General features: G+C 45.7%; 1 protein-coding gene across 1 annotated transcript in view; it reads left to right on the top strand.

The window, feature by feature from the left end:
- atrx (ATRX chromatin remodeler) overlaps window positions 1-25,553 on the top strand; it is a 115,972-nt gene that overhangs the window by 58,404 nt on the left and 32,015 nt on the right. Inside the window, exons 22-26 of the mRNA XM_045212548.1 lie at window positions 1,890-1,984; window positions 7,743-7,879; window positions 12,133-12,280; window positions 14,860-14,960; window positions 24,831-24,939. Of these exons, the coding sequence (XP_045068483.1) occupies window positions 1,890-1,984; window positions 7,743-7,879; window positions 12,133-12,280; window positions 14,860-14,960; window positions 24,831-24,939 (590 nt within the window). The remainder of the gene's footprint in view (window positions 1-1,889; window positions 1,985-7,742; window positions 7,880-12,132; window positions 12,281-14,859; window positions 14,961-24,830; window positions 24,940-25,553) is intronic.

Here is a 25,553-nt window from a genome sequence, read left to right as displayed (position 1 = left end):
CCTCCCATCTGTTACCCCTCAACCTGCCGCTCCTCCCATCTGTTACCCCTCAACCTGCCGCTCCTCCCATCTGTTACCCCTCAACCTGCCGCTCCTCTCATCTGTTACCCCTCAACCTGCCGCTCCTCTCATCTGTTACCCCTCAACCTGCCGCTCCTCCCATCTGTTACCCCCTCAACCTGCCGCTCCTCCCATCTGTTACCCCTCAACCTGCCGCTCCTCCCATCTGTTACCCCTCAACCTGCCGCTCCTCCCATCTGTTACCCCTCAACCTGCCGCTCCTCTCATCTGTTACCCCTCAACCTGCCGCTCCTCCCATCTGTTACCCCTCAACCTGCCGCTCCTCCCATCTGTTACCCCTCAACCTGCCGCTCCCATCTGTTACCCCTCAACCTGCCGCTCCCATCTGTTACCCCTCAACCTGCCGCTCCTCCCATCTGTTACCCCTCAACCTGCCGCTCCTCCCATCTGTTACCCCTCAACCTGCCGCTCCTCCCATCTGTTACCCCTCAACCTGCCGCTCCTCCCATCTGTTACCCCTCAACCTGCCGCTCCTCCCATCTGTTACCCCTCAACCTGCCGCTCCTCCCATCTGTTACCCCTCAACCTGCCGCTCCTCCCATCTGTTACCCCTCAACCTGCCGCTCCTCCCATCTGTTACCCCTCAACCTGCCGCTCCTCCCATCTGTTACCCCTCAACCTGCCGCTCCTCCCATCTGTTACCCCTCAACCCGCCGCTCCTCCCATCTGTTACCCCTCCTCGCCAGAGCTCCTATTGGTTCCAATGGAACATTTTGGGCCTGCTTGTAGCTTTGAGGCCTTTGTACTTGTCTTTATTAAACCATGTTCCTGCTCTGATTTGACTTTCGGTGTATCTTGTGTTTTAGGGGTTCTGACTGTGTATCTTGTGTTTTAGGGGTTCTGACTGTGTGTATCTTGTGTTTTAGGGGTTCTGACTGTGTATCTTGTGTTTTAGGGGTTCTGACTGTGTGTATCTTGTGTTTTAGGGGTTCTGACTGTGTATCTTGTGTTTTAGGGGTTCTGACTGTGTATCTTGTGTTTTAGGGGTTCTGACTGTGTATCTTGTGTTTTAGGGGTTCTGACTGTGTATCTTGTGTTTTAGGGGTTCTGACTGTGTATCTTGTGTTTTAGGGGTTCTGACTGTGTATCTTGTGTTTTAGGGGTTCTGACTGTGTATCTTGTGTTTTAGGGGTTCTGACTGTGTATCTTGTGTTTTAGGGGTTCTGACTGTGTGTATCTTGTGTTTTAGGGGTTCTGACTGTGTGTATCTTGTGTTTTAGGGGTTCTGACTGTGTATCTTGTGTTTTAGGGGTTCTGACTGTGTATTTTGTGTTTTAGGGGTTCTGACTGTGTATCTTGTGTTTTAGGGGTTCTGACTGTGTATCTTGTGTTTTAGGGGTTCTGACTGTGTATCTTGTGTTTTAGGGGTTCTGACTGTGTATCTTGTGTTTTAGGGGTTCTGACTGTGTGTCTTGTGTTTTAGGGGTTCTGACTGTGTGTATCTTGTGTTTTAGGGGTTCTGACTGTGTGTATCTTGTGTTTTAGGGGTTCTGACTGTGTGTATCTTGTGTTTTAGGGGTTCTGACTGTGTGTATCTTGTGTTTTAGGGGTTCTGACTGTATCTTGTGTTTTAGGGGTTCTGACTGTGTATCTTGTGTTTTAGGGGTTCTGACTGTGTATCTTGTGTTTTAGGGGTTCTGACTGTGTATCTTGTGTTTTAGGGGTTCTGACTGTATCTTGTGTTTTAGGGGTTCTGACTGTGTGTATCTTGTGTTTTAGGGGTTCTGACTGTGTATCTTGTGTTTTAGGGGTTCTGACTGTGTATCTTGTGTTTTAGGGGTTCTGACTGTGTGTATCTTGTGTTTTAGGGGTACTTTGATGAGGACAGCATGGAAGAGTTCATCGCCTCGGAGACCGAGGAGTCTTCTATGAGCATGACCTCTGAGGACGAGAAACAGAAAAAGTAACCACGTTATTTACAGGAATGCAAACTCGTCACTTTTCGGCTATATTCACCTTTTTTGCGATATTCTCCGTTGTGTAGCTCTGTGGGAAGAAAACGGGGTGGGGGGGGTCTGACAAAGTACGCAGAGTGTATCACCCATTCAATCAAATCTATTTATAAAGCCCTTTTTACATCAGTAGATGTCACAAAGTGCTATACAGAAACCCTGCCTAAAACCCCAAACAGCAAGCAATGCAGATGTAGAAGCACAGTGGCTAGGAAAAACTCTCTAGAAAGACAGGAACCTAGGAAGAAACCTAGAGAGGAACCAGGCTCTGAGGGGTGGCCAGTCCCCTTCTGGCTGTGCCGGGTGGAGATTATAACAGTACATGGCCATTAAGGCCAGATTTTTCTCCAAGATGTTCAAACGTTCATAGATGACCAGCAGGGTCAAATAATAATCACAGTGGTTGTAGAGGTTGCAACAGGTCAGTACATCAGGAGTAAATGTCACTTGGCTTTTCATAGCCGAGCATTTAGAGGTTGAAAGAGCAGGTGCCGTAGAGAGAGAGAGAGGTGAAAACAGCAGGTCTGGGACAAGGTAGCACGTCCGGTGAACAGGTCAGGGTTCCATAGCCGCAGGCAGAAGAGTTGAAACTGGAACGACCAGGTGGACTGGGGACAGCCAGGAGTCATCCGGCCAGGTAGTCCTGAGGCATGGTCCTCCGGGAGAGACAGAGAGAGAATTAGAGGGTGCATACTTAAATTCACACAGGACACCAGATAAGACAGGAGAATAACACCAGATATAACAGACTGACCCTAGTTCCCCGGCACAAGGAGATGGGGTGGAGAGGGAGATGGGGTGGAGAGGGTGATGGGGTGGAGAGGGTGATGGGGTGGAGAGGGAGATGGGGTGGAGAGGGAGATGGGGTGGAGAGGGAGATGGGGTGGAGAGGGAGATGGGGTGGAGATGGGGTGTAGAGGGAGATGGGGTGTAGAGGGAGATGGGGTGGAGAGGGAGATGGGGTGGAGAGGGAGATGGGGTGGAGAGGGAGATGGGGTGTAGAGGGAGATGGGGTGTAGAGGGAGATGGGGTGGAGAGGGAGATGGGGTGTAGAGGGTGATGGGGTGGAGAGGGTGATGGGGTGGAGAGGGTGATGGGGTGGAGAGGGTGATGGGGTGGAGAGGGAGATGGGGTGGAGAGGGAGATGGGGTGGAGATGGGGATGGGGTGTAGAGGGAGATGGGGTGGAGAGGGAGATGGGGTGGAGAGGGTGATGGGGTGGAGAGGGAGATGGGGTGGAGAGGGAGATGGGGTGGAGATGGGGTGGAGAGGGAGATGGGGTGGAGATGGGGATGGGGTGTAGAGGGAGATGGGGTGTAGAGGGAGATGGGGTGTAGAGGGAGATGGGGTGTAGAGGGAGATGGGGTGGAGAGGGTGATGGGGTGTAGACGGAGATGGGGTGTAGACGGAGATGGGGTGTAGACGGAGATGGGGTGTAGAGGGTGATGGGGTGGAGAGGGAGATGGGGTGTAGAGGGAGATGGGGTGGAGAGGGAGATGGGGTGGAGAGGGAGATGGGGTGGAGAGGGAGATGGGGTGGAGAGGGAGATGGGGTGGAGAGGGTGATGGGGTGGAGAGGGAGATGGGGTGGAGAGGGAGATGGGGTGGAGATGGGGTGTAGACGGAGATGGGGTGTAGACGGAGATGGGGTGTAGAGGGTGATGGGGTGGAGAGGGAGATGGGGTGGAGAGGGTGATGGGGTGGAGAGGGAGATGGGGTGGAGATGGGGTGTAGAGGGTGATGGGGTGGAGAGGGTGATGGGGTGGAGAGGGAGATGGGGTGGAGAGGGAGATGGGGTGGAGAGGGAGATGGGGTGGAGATGGAGATGGGGTGGAGAGGGAGATGGGGTGGAGAGGGAGATGGGGTGGAGAGGGAGATGGGGTGGAGAGGGTGATGGGGTGGAGAGGGAGATGGGGTGGAGAGGGTGATGGGGTGGAGAGGGAGATGGGGTGTAGAGGGAGATGGGGTGGAGAGGGAGATGGGGTGGAGAGGGAGATGGGGTGGAGAGGGTGATGGGGTGGAGAGGGTGATGGGGTGTAGACGGAGATGGGGTGTAGACGGAGATGGGGTGTAGACGGAGATGGGGTGTAGACGGAGATGGGGTGTAGAGGGAGATGGGGTGTAGAGGGAGATGGGGTGGAGAGGGAGATGGGGTGGAGAGGGAGATGGGGTGGAGAGGGAGATGGGGTGGAGAGGGAGATGGGGTGTAGAGGGAGATGGGGTGGAGAGGGAGATGGGGTGGAGAGGGAGATGGGGTGGAGAGGGAGATGGGGTGGAGAGGGTGATGGGGTGGAGAGGGTGATGGGGTGGAGAGGGTGATGGGGTGGAGAGGGTGATGGGGTGGAGAGGGTGATGGTTTCATTTGACCAGTCGTGGTCAAAAGTTTTGAAAATGACACATGTTAATTTTCACAGTCTGCTGCCTCTGTTTTTATGATGGCAATTTGCATATACTCCAGAATGTTATGAAGAGTGATCAGATGAATTGCAAAGTCCCTCTTTGCCATGAAAATGAACTTAATCCCCAAAAAAACATTTCCACTGCATTTCAGCCCTGCCACAAAAGGACCAGCTGACATCATGTCAGTGATTCTCTCGTTAACACGGGTGAGAGTGTTGACGAGGACAAGGCTGGAGATCACTCTGTCATGCTGATTGAGTTAGAATAACAGACTGGAAGCTTTAAAAGGAGGGTGGTGCTTGAAATCATTGTTCTTCGTCTGTTAACCATGGTTACCTGCAAGGAAACACGTGCTGTCATCATTGCTTTGCACAAAAAGGGCTTCACAGGCAAGGATATTGCTGCTAGTAAGATTGCACCTAAATCAACCATTTATCGGATCATCAAGAACTTCAAGGAGAGAGGTTCAATTGTTGTGAAGAAGGCTTCAGGGCGCCCAAGAAAGTCCAGCAAACGCCAGGACTGTCTCCTAAAGTTGATTCAGCTGCGGGATCGGGGCACCACCAGTGCAGAGCTTGCTCAGGAATGGCAGCAGGCAGGTGTGAGTGCATCTGCACGCACAGTGAGGCGAAGACTTTTGGAGGATGGCCTATTGTCAAGAAGGAAAGCTAGGAAGCCATTTCTCTCCAGGAAAAACATCACTGACATTCTGCAAAAGGTACAGGGATTGGACTGCTGAGGACTGGGGTAAAGTCATTTTCTCTGATGAATCCCCTTTCCGATTGTTTGGGTCATCCGGAAAAAAGCTTGTCCGGAGAAGACAAGGTGAGCGCTACCATCAGTCCTGTGTCATGCCAACAGTAAAGCATCCTGAGACCATTCATGTGTGGGGTTGCTTCTCAGCCAAGGGAGTGGGCTCACTCACAATTTTGCCTAAGAACACAGCCATGAATAAAGAATGTTACCAACACATCCTCCGAGAGCAACTTCTCCCAACCATCCAATAACAGTTTGGTGACGACCAATGCCTTTTCCAGCATTATGGAGCACCTTGCCATAAGGCAAAAGTGATAACTAAGTGGCTCGGGGAACAAAACATCGAAATGTTGGGTCCATGGCCAGGAAACTCCCCAGACCTTAATCCCATTGAGAACTTGTGGTCAATCCTCAAGAGGCGGGTGGACAAACAAAACCCCACAAATTCGGACAAACTCCAAGCATTGATTATGCAAGAATGGGCTGCCATCAGTCAGGATGTGGCCCAGAAGTTAATTGACAGCTTGCCAGGGCGGATTGCAGAGGTCTTGAAAAAGAAGGGTCAACACTGCAAATATTGACTCTTTGCATAAACGTAATGTAATTGTCAATAAAAGCCTTTGACACTTATGGAATGCTTGTAATTATACTTCAGTATACCATAGTAACATCTGACAAAAATATCTAAAAACACTGAAGCAGCAAACTTTGTGAAGACCAATACTTGTGTCATTCTCAAAACTTTTGACCACGACTGTCCTCGATATTACCTCAATTACACTGTGTACAAAACATTAGGAACACCTGCTCCTTCCATGACAGACTGACATTTCACTGTTGACTGTTTATCATACTGCATAATATAACATTTCACTGTTGACTGTTTATCATACTGCACAATACAACCTTTCACTGTTGACCGTTATCATACTGCATAATATAACATTTCACTGTTGACTGTTTATCATACTGCACAATACAACCTTTCACTGTTGACCGTTATCATACTGCATAATATAACATTTCACTGTTGACTGTTTATCATACTGCACAATACAACCTTTCACTGTTGACCGTTATCATACTGCATAATATAACCTTTCACTGTTGACTGTTTATCATACTGCACAATACAACCTTTCACTGTTGACCGTTATCATACTGCATAATATAACCTTTCACTGTTGACCGTTATCATACTGCATAATATAACCTTTCACTGTTGACCGTTATCATACTGCATAATATAACCTTTCACTGTTGACTGTTTATCATACTGCACAATACAACCTTTCACTGTTGACTGTTTATCATACTGCACAATACAACCTTTCACTGTTGACTGTTTATCATACTGCATAATACAACCTTTCACTGTTGACTGTTTATCATACTGCATAATATAACCTTTCACTGTTGACTGTTTATCATACTGCATAATATAACCTTTCACTGTTGACTGTTTATCATACTGCATAATATAACCTTTCACTGTTGACCGTTATCATACTGCATAATATAACCTTTCACTGTTGACCGTTATCATACTGCATAATATAACCTTTCACTGTTGACTGTTTATCATACTGCACAATACAACCTTTCACTGTTGACTGTTTATCATACTGCACAATACAACCTTTCACTGTTGACTGTTTATCATACTGCATAATACAACCTTTCACTGTTGACTGTTTATCATACTGCATAATATAACCTTTCACTGTTGACTGTTTATCATACTGCACAATACAACCTTTCACTGTTGACTGTTTATCATACTGCACAATACAACCTTTCACTGTTGACTGTTTATCATACTGCATAATACAACCTTTCACTGTTGACCGTTATCATACTGCACAATACAACCTTTCACTGTTGACTGTTTATCATACTGCACAATACAACCTTTCACTGTTGACCGTTATCATACTGCATAATACAACCTTTCACTGTTGACCGTTATCATACTGCACAATACAACCTTTCACTGTTGACTGTTTATCATACTGCAATATACAACCTTTCACTGTTGACCGTTATCATACTGCACAATATAACCTTTCACTGTTGACTGTTTATCATACTGCACAATACAACCTTTCACTGTTGACCGTTATCATACTGCACAATATAACCTTTCACTGTTGACTGTTTATCATACTGCACAATACAACCTTTCACTGTTGACCGTTATCATACTGCACAATATAACCTTTCACTGTTGACTGTTTATCATACTGCACAATACAACCTTTCACTGTTGACTGTTTATCATACTGCACAATACAACCTTTCACTGTTGACTGTTTATCATACTGCAATATACAACCTTTCACTGTTGACTGTTTATCATACTGCACAATACAACCTTTCACTGTTGACCGTTATCATACTGCACAATACAACCTTTCACTGTTGACTGTTTATCATACTGCAATATACAACCTTTCACTGTTGACTGTTTATCATACTGCATAATACAACCTTTCGCTGTTGACTCTCTATCATACTGTAATATACAACCTTCCACTGCTCTGTCCCCCCTGTAGGAAGAAGAAGCGGGGGAAAGCTAAGAAGAAGAACAGTGACTCGGACAGTGATGCTCTGGAGGTGATAAAGGAATGGAACACCAGCTCCAGAGGAGGAGACCCATCCAGCCGCAACCGGGCCGAGCCAGAGGAGGAAGGTATAGAATCATCAGCCTGTAGATTGATATAATGTTGTGTTGTACGTTAGAACATATGATGGGAAGGTACGGTGTAGAACAGATATTGTATGTCAGGTAGGTAGAGGATTGGAGCAGTGTTTGCTCTGTTCGTTACATGTCCATCTGCAGTGCTCAGAGCGTTTCACCCCATATGCATAATGCCTTGGGAAAGTATTCCTTCACATTTTATTGTTACAAAGTGGGATTACAATTAATTTAATTTTTTGTTTTTTTTTGTCAACAATCTACGCAAGATACTTTGTCAAAGTGGAATAAAAATTATATATTTTTTTTAAAGGTTAATAAAAGATAAATAACTTAAATATAGTCGTTGCGTCAGTATTCAGCTCCCTGAGTATTCAGCTCCCTGAGTCAATACATGTTTGAAACACCTTTGGCAGCGATTACAGCTGTGTCTTTCTGGGTAAATCTCTAATTGTCATAATTCTTCAAGCTCTGTCAAGGTGCTGGGGATCATGGCCTAGACAGCAATGTTCAAGTCTTACCATAGATTTTCAATCAGATTTAAGGCAAAACTGTAATTTGGCCACTCGGGAACATTCACTGTCTTCTTGGTAAGCAACTCCAGTGTAGATGTGGCTTTGTGTTGTAGGTTATTGTCCGGCTGAAAGGTGAATTCCTCTCCCCAGTGTCTGGTGTAAAGCAGACTGAAGCAGGCTTTGCTCTAGGATTTTGCCTGTGCTTAGCTCCATCCCATTTTCATCCTGAAAAACTCCCCAGTCTTTGCCGATGTCAAGAATACCCATACCATGAAGCAGCCACCACCATGGTTGAAAATAAGTTACTCAGTGATGTGTTGTGTTGGATTTGCCCCAAACATAAGTGTATTAATTTGCTGTGTTTTGTTGCAGTATTACTTTAGTGCCTTGTTGCGTACAGGATGCATGTTTTGGAATATTTGTATTATGTATATTATGCTTCTTTTCACTCTGTCATTTAAGTCATAATTGTGGAGTCATTACAATGTTATTGATCCGTCCCATCACAGCCTTTGGCCTCTGTAGCTGTTTTAAAATGACCAGTGGCCTCATGGTAGCGTCCCTGAGCAGGTTCCTTCCTGTCCTGCAGCTCACTTCGGAAGGATACTATCTTTGATGTGTCTGGGTGGTTTAATACATAGTCCACAGCGTCATTATTAACTTGACCATGCTTAAAGAGATATTCAACGTCTGATTGGTTATTGTTACCAATCAGCTTGAAATTCAATACTTGACTGGTGGACCTGAATTTATTTCCGTGTCAAATCGCCAACCCATCCCTTATTTCCGTGTCAAATCGCCAACCCATCCCTTATTTCCGTGTCAAATCGCCAACCCATCCCTTATTTCCGTGTCAAATCGCCAACCCATCCCTTATAGGATTAATTGACACACAAACAAACATTACAATAATTCACTGTGGTAATTAAATTATAATTCTTCTTCCGGTGTTCTCTGCATTGCGCATCGCATAAAGAGGGAAAAAATGTAAGGTAAAAATCGATACATAATAGTAAATAAGGTTATCCAAACAATAATTATATCCCTAGAGCAGTAAAATAATATACATACACATACATACATAACATATTCCGTTTCTCCTCATGGCTCAGCCACATAATGCCAGGGTATATCTGGTGGTCTGTCTCCTCAGCCACATAATGCCAGGGTATATCTGGTGGTCTGTCTCCTCAGCCACATAATGCCAGGGTATATCTGGTGATCTGTCTCCTCAGCCACATAATGCCAGGGTATATCTGGTGGTCTGTCTCCTCAGCCACATAATGCCAGGGTATATCTGGTGGTCTGTCTCCTCAGCCACATAATGCCAGGGTATATCTGGTGGTCTGTCTCCTCAGCCACATAATGCCAGGGTATATCTGGTGGTCTGTCTCCTCAGCCACATAATGCCAGGGTATATCTGGTGGTCTGTCTCCTCAGCCACATAATGCCAGGGTATATCTGGTGGTCTGTCTCCTCAGCCACATAATGCCAGGGTATATCTGGTGGTCTGTCTCCTCAGCCACATAATGCCAGGGTATATCTGGTGGTCTGTCTCCTCAGCCACATAATGCCAGGGTATATCTGGTGGTCTGTCTCCTCAGCCACATAATGCCAGGGTATATCTGGTGGTCTGTCTCCTCAGCCACATAATGCCAGGGTATATCTGGTGGTCTGTCTCCTCAGCCACATAATGCCAGGGTATATCTGGTGGTCTGTCTCCTCAGCCACATAATGCCAGGGTATATCTGGTGGTCTGTCTCCTCAGCCACATAATGCCAGGGTATATCTGGTGGTCTGTCTCCTCAGCCACATAATGCCAGGGTATATCTGGTGGTCTGTCTGGAATCAGACCAAGCGTATAGCGTGGTAGAAAGGGCAATAGAGGATAAAATGAGTTTCATTCTCGATTTCTTCGAGGTCGCGATAGTTACATAGTCTTTCCTCCTCCATCTCACCTCAATCGCTGCAGAATGCTGTGGTAGCCATGCTGGTTAAGTGTGACTTGAATTCTAAATAAATCACAGACAGTGTCACCAGCAAAGCCCCCCCACACCATAACAACACCTCCTCCATGCTTCACGGTGGGAAATACACCCCCGGAGTTCATCCGTTCACCCACACTGCGTCTCACAAAGACACGGCGGTTGGAACCAAAAATCTCAAAGGACAGATTTCCACCGGTCTAATGTCCATTGCTCGTATTTCTTGGCCCAAGCAAGTCTCTTCTTCGTGTCCTTTAGTAGTGGTTTCTTTGCAGCAATTCGACCATGAAGGCCTGATTCACACAGTCTCCTCTGAACAGTTGATGTTGAGATATGTCTGTTACTTGAACTCTGTGAAGCATTTATTTGGGCTGCAATTTCTGAGGCTGGTAACTCTCTAATGAACTTATCCTCTGCAGCAGAGGTAACTCTGGGTCTTCCATTCCTGTGGCGGTCCTCATGAGAGCCAGTTTCATCATAGCGCTTGATGGTTTTTGCGACTGCACTTGAAGAAACTTTCAAAGTTCTTGAAATGTTCCGTATTGTCTGACCTTTATGTCTTAAAGTAATGATGGACTGTCGTTTCTCTTTGCTTATTTGAGCTGTTCTTGCCATAATATGGACTTGGTCTTTTACCAAATAGGGCTATCTTCTGTATACCCCCCCAACCATGTCAAAACACAACTGATTGGCTCAAATGCATTAAGAAGGAAATAAATTATTCTTCTGAAAGAAAGAAAAAGTCCAGTGTCTGTGTTCTTTTGCCCATCTTTTCTTTTTATTGGCCAGTCTGTGATATGGCTTTTTCTTTGCATCTCTGCCTTGAAGGTCAGCATCCCGGAGTCGCCTCTTCACTGTTGACGTTGAGACTGGTGTTTTGCGGGTACTATTTAATGAAGCTACCAGTTGAGGACCTGTGAGGCGTCTGTTTCTCAAACTAGACACTCTAATGTATTTGTCCTCTTGCTCAGTTGTGCACCGGGGCCTCCCACTCCTCTTTCTATTCTGGTTAGAGCCAGTTTGCCAGGGAGTAGTACACAGCGTTGTACGAGATCTTCAGTTTCTTGGCAATTTCTCGCATGGAATAGCCTTCATTTCTCAGAAAAATAATAGACTGACGAGTTTCAGAAGAAAGTTATTTGTTTCTGGCCGTTTTGAGCCTATATTCAAACCCACAATTGCTGATGCTCCAAATACTCAACTAGTCTCAAGAAGGCCAGTTTTTTTTATTGCTTCTTTAATCAGCACAACAGTTTTCAGCTGTGCTAACATCATTGCAAAAGGGTTTTCTAATGATCAATTAGCTTATTAAAATGATAAACTTGGATAAGCAAACACAACGTGCCATTGGAACACAGGACTGATGGTTGCTGATAATGGGCCTCTGTACGCCTATGTAGATATTCCATTAAAAATCAGCTGTTTCCAGCTACAAAAGCCATTTACAACATTAACAATGTCTACACTGTATTTCTGATCAATTTGATGTTATTTTAATTGACAAAAAAATAGCTTTTCTTTAGAAAACAAGGAAATTGACCACAAACTTTTGAACGGTAGTGTATGCATCTTCCTATTTGACATTAGAATATTTTGTGTAGATTGTTGACAAAAAATGACAATTAGATCAGATCTATTAGGTTTTAATCCCACGATAAAATGTGAAGAAATCTAAGGGGTCTGAATACTGACCACCTGACCTCACTGATCCAGCTCTGACCTAACCCTTGCCCTCTGCTCTCCCCAGTGCGTCCAGCCTCCAGCCCTGGCACCAGGAGTCATGACTGGCACAAGGAGTTTGTCACGGAGGCCGACTCTGAGATCCTGGAGCATTCTGGGAAGATGGTGCTGCTGTTTGAGATCCTCCGTATGGCCGAGGAGGTGGAAGACAAAGTGTAAGGCGCCTGCCAAGCTCTGGAAATAGGCAACACTTTGAGACCAGATGTACTGAATTGATCAATGCTAAGTGCTTGAATGAAATGTTTCAAAATGGCGCAGTGGAACATTTCCATGTTTTCAAACGTCCTGTTACCATGACAGTATCTTCTATCCCCAAACGTCCTGTTAACATGACAGTATCTTCTATCCCCAAACGTCCTGTTAACATGACAGTATCTTCTATCCCCAAACGTCCTGTTACCATGACAGTATCTTCTATCCCCAAACGTCCTGTTACCATGACAGTATCTTCTATCCCCAAACGTCCTGTTAACATGACAGTATCTTCTATCCCCAAACGTCCTGTTAACATGACAGTATCTTCTATCCCCAAACGTCCTGTTAACATGACAGTATCTTCTATCCCCAAACGTCCTGTTAACATGACAGTATCTTCTATCCCCAAACGTCCTGTTACCATGACAGTATCTTCTATCCCCAAACGTCCTGTTAACATGACAGTATCTTCTATCCCCAAACGTCCTGTTAACATGACAGTATCTTCTATCCCCAAACGTCCTGTTACCATGACAGTATCTTCTATCCCCAAACGTCCTGTTACCATGACAGTATCTTCTATCCCCAAACGTCCTGTTAACATGACAGCATCTTCTATCCCCAAACGTCCTGTTACCATGACAGTATCTTCTATCCCCAAACGTCCTGTTAACATGACAGTATCTTCTATCCCCAAACGTCCTGTTACCATGACAGTATCTTCTATCCCCAAACGTCCTGTTAACATGACAGTATCTTCTATCCCCAAACGTCCAGTTAACATGACAGTATCTTCTATCCCCAAACGTCCTGTTACCATGACAGTATCTTCTATCCCCAAACGTCCTGTTACCATGACAGTATCTTCTATCCCCAAACGTCCTGTTACCATGACAGTATCTTCTATCCCCAAACGTCCTGTTACCATGACAGTATCTTCTATCCCCAAACGTCCTGTTACCATGACAGTATCTTCTATCCCCAAACGTCCTGTTACCATGACAGTATCTTCTATCCCCAAACGTCCTGTTACCATGACAGTATCTTCTATCCCCAAACGTCCTGTTACCATGACAGTATCTTCTATCCCCAAACGTCCTGTTACCACGACAGTATCTTCTATCCCCAAACGTCCTGTTACCATGACAGTATCTTCTATCCCCAAACGTCCAGTTAACATGACAGTATCTTCTATCCCCAAACGTCCTGTTACCATGACAGTATCTTCTATCCCCAAACGTCCTGTTACCATGACAGTATCTTCTATCCCCAAACGTCCTGTTACCATGACAGTATCTTCTATCCCCAAACGTCCTGTTACCATGACAGTATCTTCTATCCCCAAACGTCCTGTTAACATGACAGTATCTTCTATCCCCAAACGTCCTGTTACCATGACAGTATCTTCTATCCCCAAACGTCCTGTTAACATGACAGTATCTTCTATCCCCAAACGTCCTGTTACCATGACAGTATCTTCTATCCCCAAACGTCCTGTTACCATGACAGTATCTTCTATCCCCAAACGTCCTGTTACCATGACAGTATCTTCTATCCCCAAACGTCCTGTTACCATGACAGTATCTTCTATCCCCAAACGTCCTGTTAACATGACAGTATCTTCTATCCCCAAACGTCCTGTTACCATGACAGTATCTTCTATCCCCAAACGTCCTGTTAACATGACAGTATCTTCTATCCCCAAACGTCCTGTTAACATGACAGTATCTTCTATCCCCAAACGTCCTGTTACCATGACAGTATCTTCTATCCCCAAACGTCCTGTTAACATGACAGTATCTTCTATCCCCAAACGTCCTGTTACCATGACAGTATCTTCTATCCCCAAACGTCCTGTTACCATGACAGTATCTTCTATCCCCAAACGTCCCTGTTAACATGACAGTATCTTCTATCCCCAAACGTCCTGTTACCATGACAGTATCTTCTATCCCCAAACGTCCTGTTACCATGACAGTATCTTCTATCCCCAAACGTCCTGTTACCATGACAGTATCTTCTATCCCCAAACGTCCTGTTACCATGACAGTATCTTCTATCCCCAAACGTCCTGTTACCATGACAGTATCTTCTATCCCCAAACGTCCTGTTACCATGACAGTATCTTCTATCCCCAAACGTCCTGTTACCATGACAGTATCTTCTATCCCCAAACGTCCTGTTACCATGACAGTATCTTCTATCCCCAAACGTCCTGTTACCATGACAGTATCTTCTATCCCCAAACGTCCTGTTACCATGACAGTATCTTCTATCCCCAAACGTCCTGTTACCATGACAGTATCTTCTATCCCCAAACGTCCTGTTACCATGACAGTATCTTCTATCCCCAAACGTCCTGTTACCATGACAGTATCTTCTATCCCCAAACGTCCTGTTAACATGACAGTATCTTCTATCCCCAAACGTCCTGTTACCATGACAGTATCTTCTATCCCCAAACGTCCTGTTACCATGACAGTATCTTCTATCCCCAAACGTCCTGTTACCATGACAGTATCTTCTATCCCTTCATCAGTCTGGTCTTCAGTCAGTCTCTGATCTCTCTGGACCTGATTGAAGACTTCCTGGAGCTGGCTGGCCGAGCCAACGAGGAGGAAAAACCCTTTCCATACAAAGGTACTATACTGCCCTACACCCTAACACTAACCCCTACACCACAACCTCAAGGCCCTACACCCTAACGCTGACCCCTACACCCTAACACTGACCCCTACACCCTAACACTAACCCCTACACCACAACCTCAAGGCCCTACACCCACACTAACCCCTACCAACCCCTAGCCTAGTGTTCCCCAACCTCTAGGCCCTACACCCTAACACTAACCCCTACCAACCCCTAGCCTAGTGTTCCCCAACCTCTAGGCCCTACACCCTAACACTAACCCCTACCAACCCCTAGCCCAGTGTTCCCCAACCTCTAGGCCCTACACCCTAACACTACCCTACCAACCCCTAGCCTAGTGTTCCCCAACCTCTAGGCCCTACACCCTAACACTAACCCCTACCAACCCCTAGCCCAGTGTTCCCCAACCTCTAGGCCCTACACCAACTAACCCCTACCAACCCCCTAGCCTAGTGTTCCCCAACCTCTAGGCCCTACACCCTAACACTAACCCCCTACCAACCCCCTAGCCTAGTGTTCCCCAACCTCTAGGCCCTACACCCTAACACTAACCCCTACCAACCCCTAGCCCAGTGTTCCCCAACCTCTAGGCCCTACACCCTAACACTAACCCCTACCAACCCCTAGCCTAGTGTTCCCCAACCTCTAGGCCCTACACCCTAACACTAACCCCTACCAACCCCTAGCCTAGTGTTCCCCAACCTCTAGGCCCTACACCCTAACACTAACCCCTACCAACCCCTAGCCCAGTGTTCCCCAACCTCTAGGCCCTACACCCTAACCCCTACCAACCCCTAGCCTAGTGTTCCCCAACCTCTAGGCCCTACACCCTAACACTAACCCCTACCAACCCCTAGCCTAGTGTTCCCCAACCTCTAGGCCCTACACCCTAACACTAACCCCTACCAACCCCTAGCCTAGTGTTCCCCAACCTCTAGGCCCTACACCCTAACACTAACCCCTACCAACCCCTAGCCTAGTGTTCCCCAACCTCTAGGCCCTACACCCTAACACTAACCCCTACCAACCCCTAGCCCAGTGTTCCCCAACCTCTAGGCCCTACACCCTAACACTAACCCCTACCAACCCCTAGCCCAGTGTTCCCCAACCTCTAGGCCCTACACCCTAACACTAACCCCTACCAACCCCTAGCCTAGTGTTCCCCAACCTCTAGGCCCTACACCCTAACACTAACCCCCTACCAACCCCTAGCCTAGTGTTCCCCAACCTCTAGGCCCTACACCCTAACACTAACCCCCTACCAACCCCTAGCCTAGTGTTCCCCAACCTCTAGGCCCTACACCCTAACACTAACCCCTACCAACCCCTAGCCTAGTGTTCCCCAACCTCTAGGCCCTACACCCTAACACTAACCCCTACCAACCCCTAGCCTAGTGTTCCCCAACCTTTTCCTTTAGGTGCACTAGAAATATTAGGCTAGAAACCATGTGTTACTGGTAGAAACCACGTATACTGGTAGAAACCATGTATACTGCTAGAAACCATGTATACTGCTAGAAACCATATATACTGGTAGAAACCATGTATACTGGTAGAAACCATGTATACTGGTAGAAACCATGTATACTGGTAGAAACCATGTATACTGCTAGAAACCATGTATACTGGTAGAAACCATGTATACTGGTAGAAAGCATGTATACTGGTAGAAACCATATATACTGGTAGAAACATGTATACTGGTAGAAACATGTATACTGGTAGAAACCATGTATACTGCTGGAAACCATGTATACTGCTGGAAACCATGTATACTGGTAGAAACCATGTATACTGCTAGAAACCATGTATACTGCTAGAAACCACGTATACTGCTAGAAACCATGTATACTGGTAGAAACATGTATACTGGTAGAAACATGTATACTGGTAGAAACCATGTATACTGCTGGAAACCATGTATACTGGTAGAAACCATGTATACTGCTAGAAACCATGTATACTGCTAGAAACCATGTATACTGCTAGAAACCATGTATTACTGGTAGAAACCATGTATACTGCTAGAAACCATGTATACTGGTAGAAACCATGTATACTGCTAGAAACCATGTATACTGCTAGAAACCATGTATACTGCTAGAAACCATGTATTACTGGTAGAAACCATGTATACTGCTAGAAACCATGTATTACTGGTAGAAACCATGTATACTGCTAGAAACCATGTATACTGCTAGAAACCATGTATACTGGTAGAAACCATGTATACTGGTAGAAACCATGTATACTGCTAGAAACCATGTATACTGCTAGAAACCATGTATTACTGGTAGAAACCATGTATACTGCTAGAAACCATGTATACTGCTAGAAACCATGTATACTGCTAGAAACCATGTATTACTGGTAGAAACCATGTATACTGCTAGAAACCATGTATTACTGGTAGAAACCATGTATACTGGTAGAAACCATGTATACTGCTAGAAACCATGTATACTGGTAGAAACCATGTGTTACTGGTAGAAACCATGTATACTGCTAGAAACCATGTGTTACTGGTAGAATACTAAGGTCGTACTGACAGAAAGCAACAAACTCTGAAGACATGCAACATGTGTACATGCACACACTGTCGCTCTCCGCCCCTCCTCTCAACACAGCCTCTGGCGTTAGGTGATGTTCTTAATTAAACCTCGGCAGCTGTTTTTGCTTTCATTTTGATGATTAGACCTTTAAAAAATATTTGCTTAAGGGTTTGCAATTTGTAATGAAAAGATCAGTGAAGTAATTGGAACCATACTGAATGTTAGAGTTGTGGAGCAGGCAGCGTGGCAGGCTGTATTAAAAAGCTGAACACACTCTCTGTTATGGAAGTACTTTAGCTTACACCTCTCTCAGTACTTTAGCTTACACCTCTCTTAGTACTTTAGCTTACACCTCTCTCAGTACTTTAGCTTACACCTCTCTCAGTACTTTAGCTTACACCTCTCTCAGTACTTTAGCTTACACCTCTCTCTTAGTACTTTAGCTTACACCTCTCTCAGTACTTTAGCTTACGTCTCTCTCAGTACTTTAGCTTACACCTCTCTCAGTACTTTAGCTTACACCTCTCTCAGTACTTTAGCTTACACCTCTCTCAGTACTTTAGCTTACACCTCTCTCTCAGTACTTTAGCTTACACCTCTCTCTCAGTACTTTAGCTTACACCTCTCTCTCAGTACTTTAGCTTACACCTCTCTCTCAGTACTTTAGCTTACACCTCTCTCTCAGTACTTTAGCTTACACCTCTCTCAGTACTTTAGCTTACACCTCTCTCAGTACTTTAGCTTACACCTCTCTCAGTACTTTAGCTTACACCTCTCTCTTAGTACTTTAGCTTACACCTCTCTCAGTACTTTAGCTTACACCTCTCTCAGTACTTTAGCTTACACCTCTCTCTCAGTACTTTAGCTTACACCTCTCTCAGTACTTTAGCTTACACCTCTCTCAGTACTTTAGCTTACACCTCTCTCTCAGTACTTTAGCTTACACCTCTCTCTCAGTACTTTAGCTTACACCTCTCTTAGTACTTTAGCTTACGTCTCTCTCAGTACTTTAGCTTACACCTCTCAGTACTTTAGCTTACGTCTCTCTCAGTACTTTAGCTTACACATCTCTCAGTACTTTAGCTTACACCTCTCTCAGTACTTTAGCTTACACCTCTCTCTCAGTACTTTAGCTTACGTCTCTCTCAGTACTTTAGCTTACGCCTCTCTCTCAGTACTTTAGCTTACACCTCTCTCTCAGTACTTTAGCTTACACCTCTCTCAGTACTTTAGCTTACGTCTCTCTCAGTACTTTAGCTTACGTCTCTCTCAGTACTTTAGCTTACACCTCTCTCAGTACTTTAGCTTACGTCTCTCTCAGTACTTTAGCTTACACCTCTCTCAGTACTTTAGCTTACACCTCTCTCTCAGTACTTTAGCTTACGTCTCTCTCAGTACTTTAGCTTACACCTCTCTCTCAGTACTTTAGCTTACACCTCTCTCAGTACTTTAGCTTACGTCTCTCTCAGTACTTTAGATTACACCTCTCTCTCAGTACTTTAGCTTACACCTCTCTCAGTACTTTAGCTTACACCTCTCTTAGTACTTTAGCTTACACCTCTCTCTCAGTACTTTAGCTTACACCTCTCTCTTAGTACTTTAGCTTACACCTCTCTCAGTACTTTAGCTTACACCTCTCTCTTAGTACTTTAGCTTACACCTCTCTCAGTACTTTAGCTTACACCTCTCTCAGTACTTTAGCTTACACCTCTCTCAGTACTTTAGCTTACACCTCTCTCTCAGTACTTTAGCTTACACCTCTCTCTCAGTACTTTAGCTTACACCTCTCTCAGTACTTTAGCTTACACCTCTCTTAGTACTTTAGCTTACACCTCTCTCAGTACTTTAGCTTACACCTCTCTCAGTACTTTAGCTTACACCTCTCTCAGTACTTTAGCTTACGTCTCTCTCAGTACTTTAGCTTACGTCTCTCTTAGTACTTTAGCTTACGTCTCTCTCTCAGTACTTTAGCTTACGTCTCTCTCTCAGTACTTTAGCTTACACCTCTCTCAGTACTTTAGCTTACACCTCTCTCTCAGTACTTTAGCTTACACCTCTCTCTCAGTACTTTAGCTTACACCTCTCTTAGTACTTTAGCTTACACCTCTCTCAGTACTTTAGCTTACGTCTCTCTCAGTACTTTAGCTTACACCTCTCTCAGTACTTTAGCTTACACCTCTCTCAGTACTTTAGCTTACACCTCTCTCAGTACTTTAGCTTACACCTCTCTCAGTACTTTAGCTTACGTCTCTCTTAGTACTTTAGCTTACGTCTCTCTCTCAGTACTTTAGCTTACGTCTCTCTCTCAGTACTTTAGCTTACACCTCTCTCAGTACTTTAGCTTACACCTCTCTCTCAGTACTTTAGCTTACACCTCTCTCTCAGTACTTTAGCTTACACCTCTCTTAGTACTTTAGCTTACACCTCTCTCAGTACTTTAGCTTACACCTCTCTCAGTACTTTAGCTTACGTCTCTCTCAGTACTTTAGCTTACGTCTCTCTCAGTACTTTAGCTTACACCTCTCTTAGTACTTTAGCTTACACCTCTCTCAGTACTTTAGCTTACACCTCTCTCTTAGTACTTTAGCTTACACCTCTCAGTACTTTAGCTTACACCTCTCTCAGTACTTTAGCTTACACCTCTCTCTCAGTACTTTAGCTTACACCTCTCTTAGTACTTTAGCTTACACCTCTCTCAGTACTTTAGCTTACACCTCTCTCAGTACTTTAGCTTACACCTCTCTCTCAGTACTTTAGCTTACACCTCTCTCAGTACTTTAGCTTACACCTCTCTTAGTACTTTAGCTTACACCTCTCTCTCAGTACTTTAGCTTACACCTCTCTCTCAGTACTTTAGCTTACACCTCTCTCTTAGTACTTTAGCTTACACATCTCTCAGTACTTTAGCTTACACCTCTCTCTCAGTACTTTAGCTTACACCTCTCTCAGTACTTTAGCTTACACCTCTCTCAGTACTTTAGCTTACACCTCTCTCAGTACTTTAGCTTACACCTCTCTCAGTACTTTAGCTTACACCTCTCTCTCAGTACTTTAGCTTACACCTCTCTCTCAGTACTTTAGCTTACACCTCTCTCTCAGTACTTTAGCTTACACCTCTCTCTCAGTACTTTAGCTTACACCTCTCACAGTACTTTAGCTTACACCTCTCTCTCAGTACTTTAGCTTACACCTCTCTCAGTACTTTAGCTTACACCTCTCTCAGTACTTTAGCTTACACCTCTCTCTTAGTACTTTAGCTTACACCTCTCTCTCAGTACTTTAGCTTACACCTCTCTCAGTACTTTAGCTTACACCTCTCTCAGTACTTTAGCTTACACCTCTCTCTTAGTACTTTAGCTTACACCTCTCTCTCAGTACTTTAGCTTACACCTCTCTCTCAGTACTTTAGCTTACACCTCTCTCAGTACTTTAGCTTACACCTCTCTCAGTACTTTAGCTTACACCTCTCTCAGTACTTTAGCTTACACCTCTCTCAGTACTTTAGCTTACACCTCTCTCTCAGTACTTTAGCTTACACCTCTCTCTCAGTACTTTAGCTTACACCTCTCTCTCAGTACTTTAGCTTACACCTCTCTTAGTACTTTAGCTTACACCTCTCTCAGTACTTTAGCTTACACCTCTCTCTTAGTACTTTAGCTTACACCTCTCTTAGTACTTTAGCTTACACCTCTCTCAGTACTTTAGCTTACACCTCTCTCAGTACTTTAGCTTACACCTCTCTCAGTACTTTAGCTTACACCTCTCTCAGTACTTTAGCTTACACCTCTCTCAGTACTTTAGCTTACACCTCTCTCAGTACTTTAGCTTACACCTCTCTCAGTACTTTAGCTTACACGTCTCTTAGTACTTTAGCTTACACCTCTCTCAGTACTTTAGCTTACACCTCTCTTAGTACTTTAGCTTACACCTCTCTCTCAGTACTTTAGCTTACGTCTCTCTCAGTACTTTAGCTTACACCTCTCTCAGTACTTTAGCTTACACCTCTCTCTCAGTACTTTAGCTTACACCTCTCTTAGTACTTTAGCTTACACCTCTCTCAGTACTTTAGCATACACCTCTCTCTTAGGTCTTTAGCTTACACCTCTCTCAGTACTTTAGCTTACACCTCTCTCAGTACTTTAGCTTACACCTCTCTCAGTACTTTAGCTTACACCTCTCTCAGTACTTTAGCTTACACCTCTCTCAGTACTTTAGCTTACACCTCTCTCTCAGTACTTTAGCTTACACCTCTCTCTCAGTACTTTAGCTTACACCTCTCTCTCAGTACTTTAGCTTACACCTCTCTCAGTACTTTAGCTTACACCTCTCTCAGTACTTTAGCTTACGTCTCTCTCAGTACTTTAGCTTACGTCTCTCTCAGTACTTTAGCTTACGTCTCTCTCAGTACTTTAGCTTACGTCTCTCTCAGTACTTTAGCTTACACCTCTCTCTCAGTACTTTAGCTTACACCTCTCTCTCAGTACTTTAGCTTACACCTCTCTCTCAGTACTTTAGCTTACACCTCTCTCTCAGTACTTTAGCTTACACCTCTCTCAGTACTTTAGCTTACACCTCTCTCTCAGTACTTTAGCTTACACCTCTCTTAGTACTTTAGCTTACACCTCTCTCAGTACTTTAGCTTACACCTCTCTCTCAGTATTTTAGCTTACACCTCTCTCTCAGTACTTTAGCTTACACCTCTCTCTCAGTACTTTAGCTTACACCTCTCTCAGTACTTTAGCTTACACCTCTCTCTTAGTACTTTACATCTCCATATGGTGTCATGCTCAGTTTGATCTACTCCAGGAAGTGATATTGCAGACTTTCTCATTGAGTATCTGAAGTTGAAGACCGACAGGGTACTGCAGGCTGCCATTAGCTACTAAATTATGCTTATAACTTATTTTGTGTGCAATTTAAATGACTTTTTCCCTTCCACTATAATGGGGGATCCTGTTTTCTGCAAACAATGCCTGCAGTACTGCGGTCATCCTTGAACTTAATGGCTTCGTTAAGTTGGGGCAGTCGTTCTCCCTGTCCTAGAGTCTAGTGATGCATTTTGAAACAAGGCCTGTCTAGGGATTGTTTTGGGACTAGGCCTGTTTAAGGATTGGTTTGGGAGAAAGCTTGCGTATTGCCTACCTAAACTGAAGCTGACAGGAGAAGGCCTGCCTCTTGCTTAGCTAAACTGAAGCTGACAGGAGAAGGCCTGCCTCTTGCCTAGCTAAACTGAAGCTGACAGGAGAAGGCCTGCCTCTTGCTTAGCTAAACTGAAGCTGACAGGAGAAGGCCTGCCTCTTGCTTAGCTAAACTGAAGCTGACAGGAGAAGGCTTGCCTCTTGCTTAGCTAAACTGAAGCTGACAGGAGAAGGCCTGCCTCTTGCCTATCTAAACTGAAGCTGACAGGAGAAGGCTTGCCTCTTGCTTAGCTAAACTGAAGCTGACAGGAGAAGGCCTGCCTCTTGCTTAGCTAAACTGAAGCTGACAGGAGAAGGCTTGCCTCTTGCTTAGCTAAACTGAAGCTGACAGGAGAAGGCTTGCCTCTTGCTTAGCTAAACTGAAGCTGACAGGAGAAGGCCTGCCTCTTGCTTAGCTAAACTGAAGCTGACAGGAGAAGGCCTGCCTCTTGCCTAGCTAAACTGAAGCTGACAGGAGAAGGCCTGCCTCTTGCTTAGCTAAACTGAAGCTGACAGGAGAAGGCTTGCCTCTTGCTTAGCTGAACTGAAGCTGACAGGAGAAGGCCTGCCTCTTGCCTAGCTAAACTGAAGCTGACAGGAGAAGGCCTGCCTCTTGCTTAGCTGAACTGAAGCTGACAGGAGAAGGCTTGCCTCTTGTTTAGCTAAACTGAAGCTGACAGGAGAAGGCCTGCCTCTTGCTTAGCTGAACTGAAGCTGATAGGAGAAGGCCTGCCTCTTGTTTAGCTAAACTGAAGCTGACAGGAGAAGGCCTGCCTCTTGCCTAGCTAAACTGAAGCTGACAGGAGAAGGCCTGCCTCTTGCCTAGCTAAACTGAAGCTGACAGGAGAAGGCTTGCCTCTTGCTTAGCTAAACTGAAGCTGACAGGAGAAGGCCTGCCTCTTGCTTAGCTAAACTGAAGCTGACAGGAGAAGGCCTGCCTCTTGCCTATCTAAACTGAAGCTGACAGGAGAAGGCTTGCCTCTTGCTTAGCTAAACTGAAGCTGACAGGAGAAGGCTTGCCTCTTGCTTAGCTAAACTGAAGCTGACAGGAGAAGGCTTGCCTCTTGCTTAGCTAAACTGAAGCTGACAGGAGAAGGCTTGCCTCTTGCCTACCTAAACTGAAGCTGACAGGAGAAGGCTTGCCTCTTGCTTAGCTAAACTGAAGCTGACAGGAGAAGGCCTGCCTCTTGCCTAGCTAAACTGAAGCTGACAGGAGAAGGCCTGCCTCTTGCCTACCTAAACTGAAGCTGACAGGAGAAGGCCTGCCTCTTGCTTAGCTAAACTGAAGCTGACAGGAGAAGGCCTGCCTCTTGCTTAGCTAAACTGAAGCTGACAGGAGAAGGCCTGCCTCTTGCCTAGCTAAACTGAAGCTGACAGGAGAAGGCTTGCCTCTTGCTTAGCTAAACTGAAGCTGACAGGAGAAGGCCTGCCTCTTGCTTAGCTAAACTGAAGCTGACAGGAGAAGGCTTGCCTCTTGCTTAGCTAAACTGAAGCTGACAGGAGAAGGCTTGCCTCTTGCTTAGCTAAACTGAAGCTGACAGGAGAAGGCTTGCCTCTTGCTTAGCTAAACTGAAGCTGACAGGAGAAGGCCTGCCTCTTGCCTACCTAAACTGAAGCTGACAGGAGAAGGCTTGCCTCTTGCTTAGCTAAACTGAAGCTGACAGGAGAAGGCTTGCCTCTTGCTTAGCTAAACTGAAGCTGACAGGAGAAGGCCTGCCTCTTGCCTAGCTAAACTGAAGCTGACAGGAGAAGGCCTGCCTCTTGCCTACCTAAACTGAAGCTGACAGGAGAAGGCCTGCCTCTTGCTTAGCTAAACTGAAGCTGACAGGAGAAGGCCTGCCTCTTGCTTAGCTAAACTGAAGCTGACAGGAGAAGGCTTGCCTCTTGCTTAGCTAAACTGAAGCTGACAGGAGAAGGCCTGCCTCTTGCCTACCTAAACTGAAGCTGACAGGAGAAGGCTTGCCTCTTGCTTAGCTAAACTGAAGCTGACAGGAGAAGGCTTGCCTCTTGCTTAGCTAAACTGAAGCTGACAGGAGAAGGCTTGCCTCTTGCTTAGCTAAACTGAAGCTGACAGGAGAAAAAGGGCAAACTGTATGATGACTGTACTAACTACACGGTGTTTACCTGTGCAGGTGAGGGGAAGTGGTTCCGGAACATAGACTACTACCGTTTGGACGGCTCCACCAACGCCCTGAACCGGAAGAAGTGGGCAGAGGAGTTCAATGACACCAGCAACGTCCGGTAAAGTACACCACACAAATCACTAAACGACACCCCACTTCCCACTAAACGACACCCCACTCCCCCCATTCCCCACTAAACTACACCCCGCTCCCCACTAAACTACACCCCACTCATCACTAAACACCCCACTCCCCACTAAACGACACCCCACTCCCCACTAAACTACACCCCACTCCCCACTAAACTACACCCCGCTCATCACTAAACACCCCACTCCCCACTAAACGACACCCCACTCCCCACTAAACGACACCCCACTCCCCACTAAACGACACCCCGCTCCCCACTAAGCTACACCCCGCTCCCCACTAAACGACACCCCGCTCCCCACTAAACAACACCCCGCTCCCCACTAAACGACACCCCGCTCCCCACTAAACAACACCCCACTCCCCCCACTCCCCACTAAACGACACCCCGCTCCCCACTAAGCTACACCCCGCTCCCCACTAAACGACACCCCGCTCCCCACTAAACAACACCCCGCTCCCCACTAAGCTACACCCCGCTCCCCACTAAACGACACCCCGCTCCCCACTAAACTACACCCCGCTCCCCATTAAGCTACACCCCGCTCCCCACTAAACGACACCCCACTCCCCACTAAACGA

This window comes from Coregonus clupeaformis, unplaced genomic scaffold, assembly GCF_020615455.1.
Source record: "Coregonus clupeaformis isolate EN_2021a unplaced genomic scaffold, ASM2061545v1 scaf0022, whole genome shotgun sequence".
Lineage (NCBI taxonomy): Eukaryota > Metazoa > Chordata > Actinopteri > Salmoniformes > Salmonidae > Coregonus > Coregonus clupeaformis.
The sequence above is the reverse complement of the archived record's forward strand: the minus strand, read 5'-3'. Positions and strand labels throughout refer to the sequence as shown.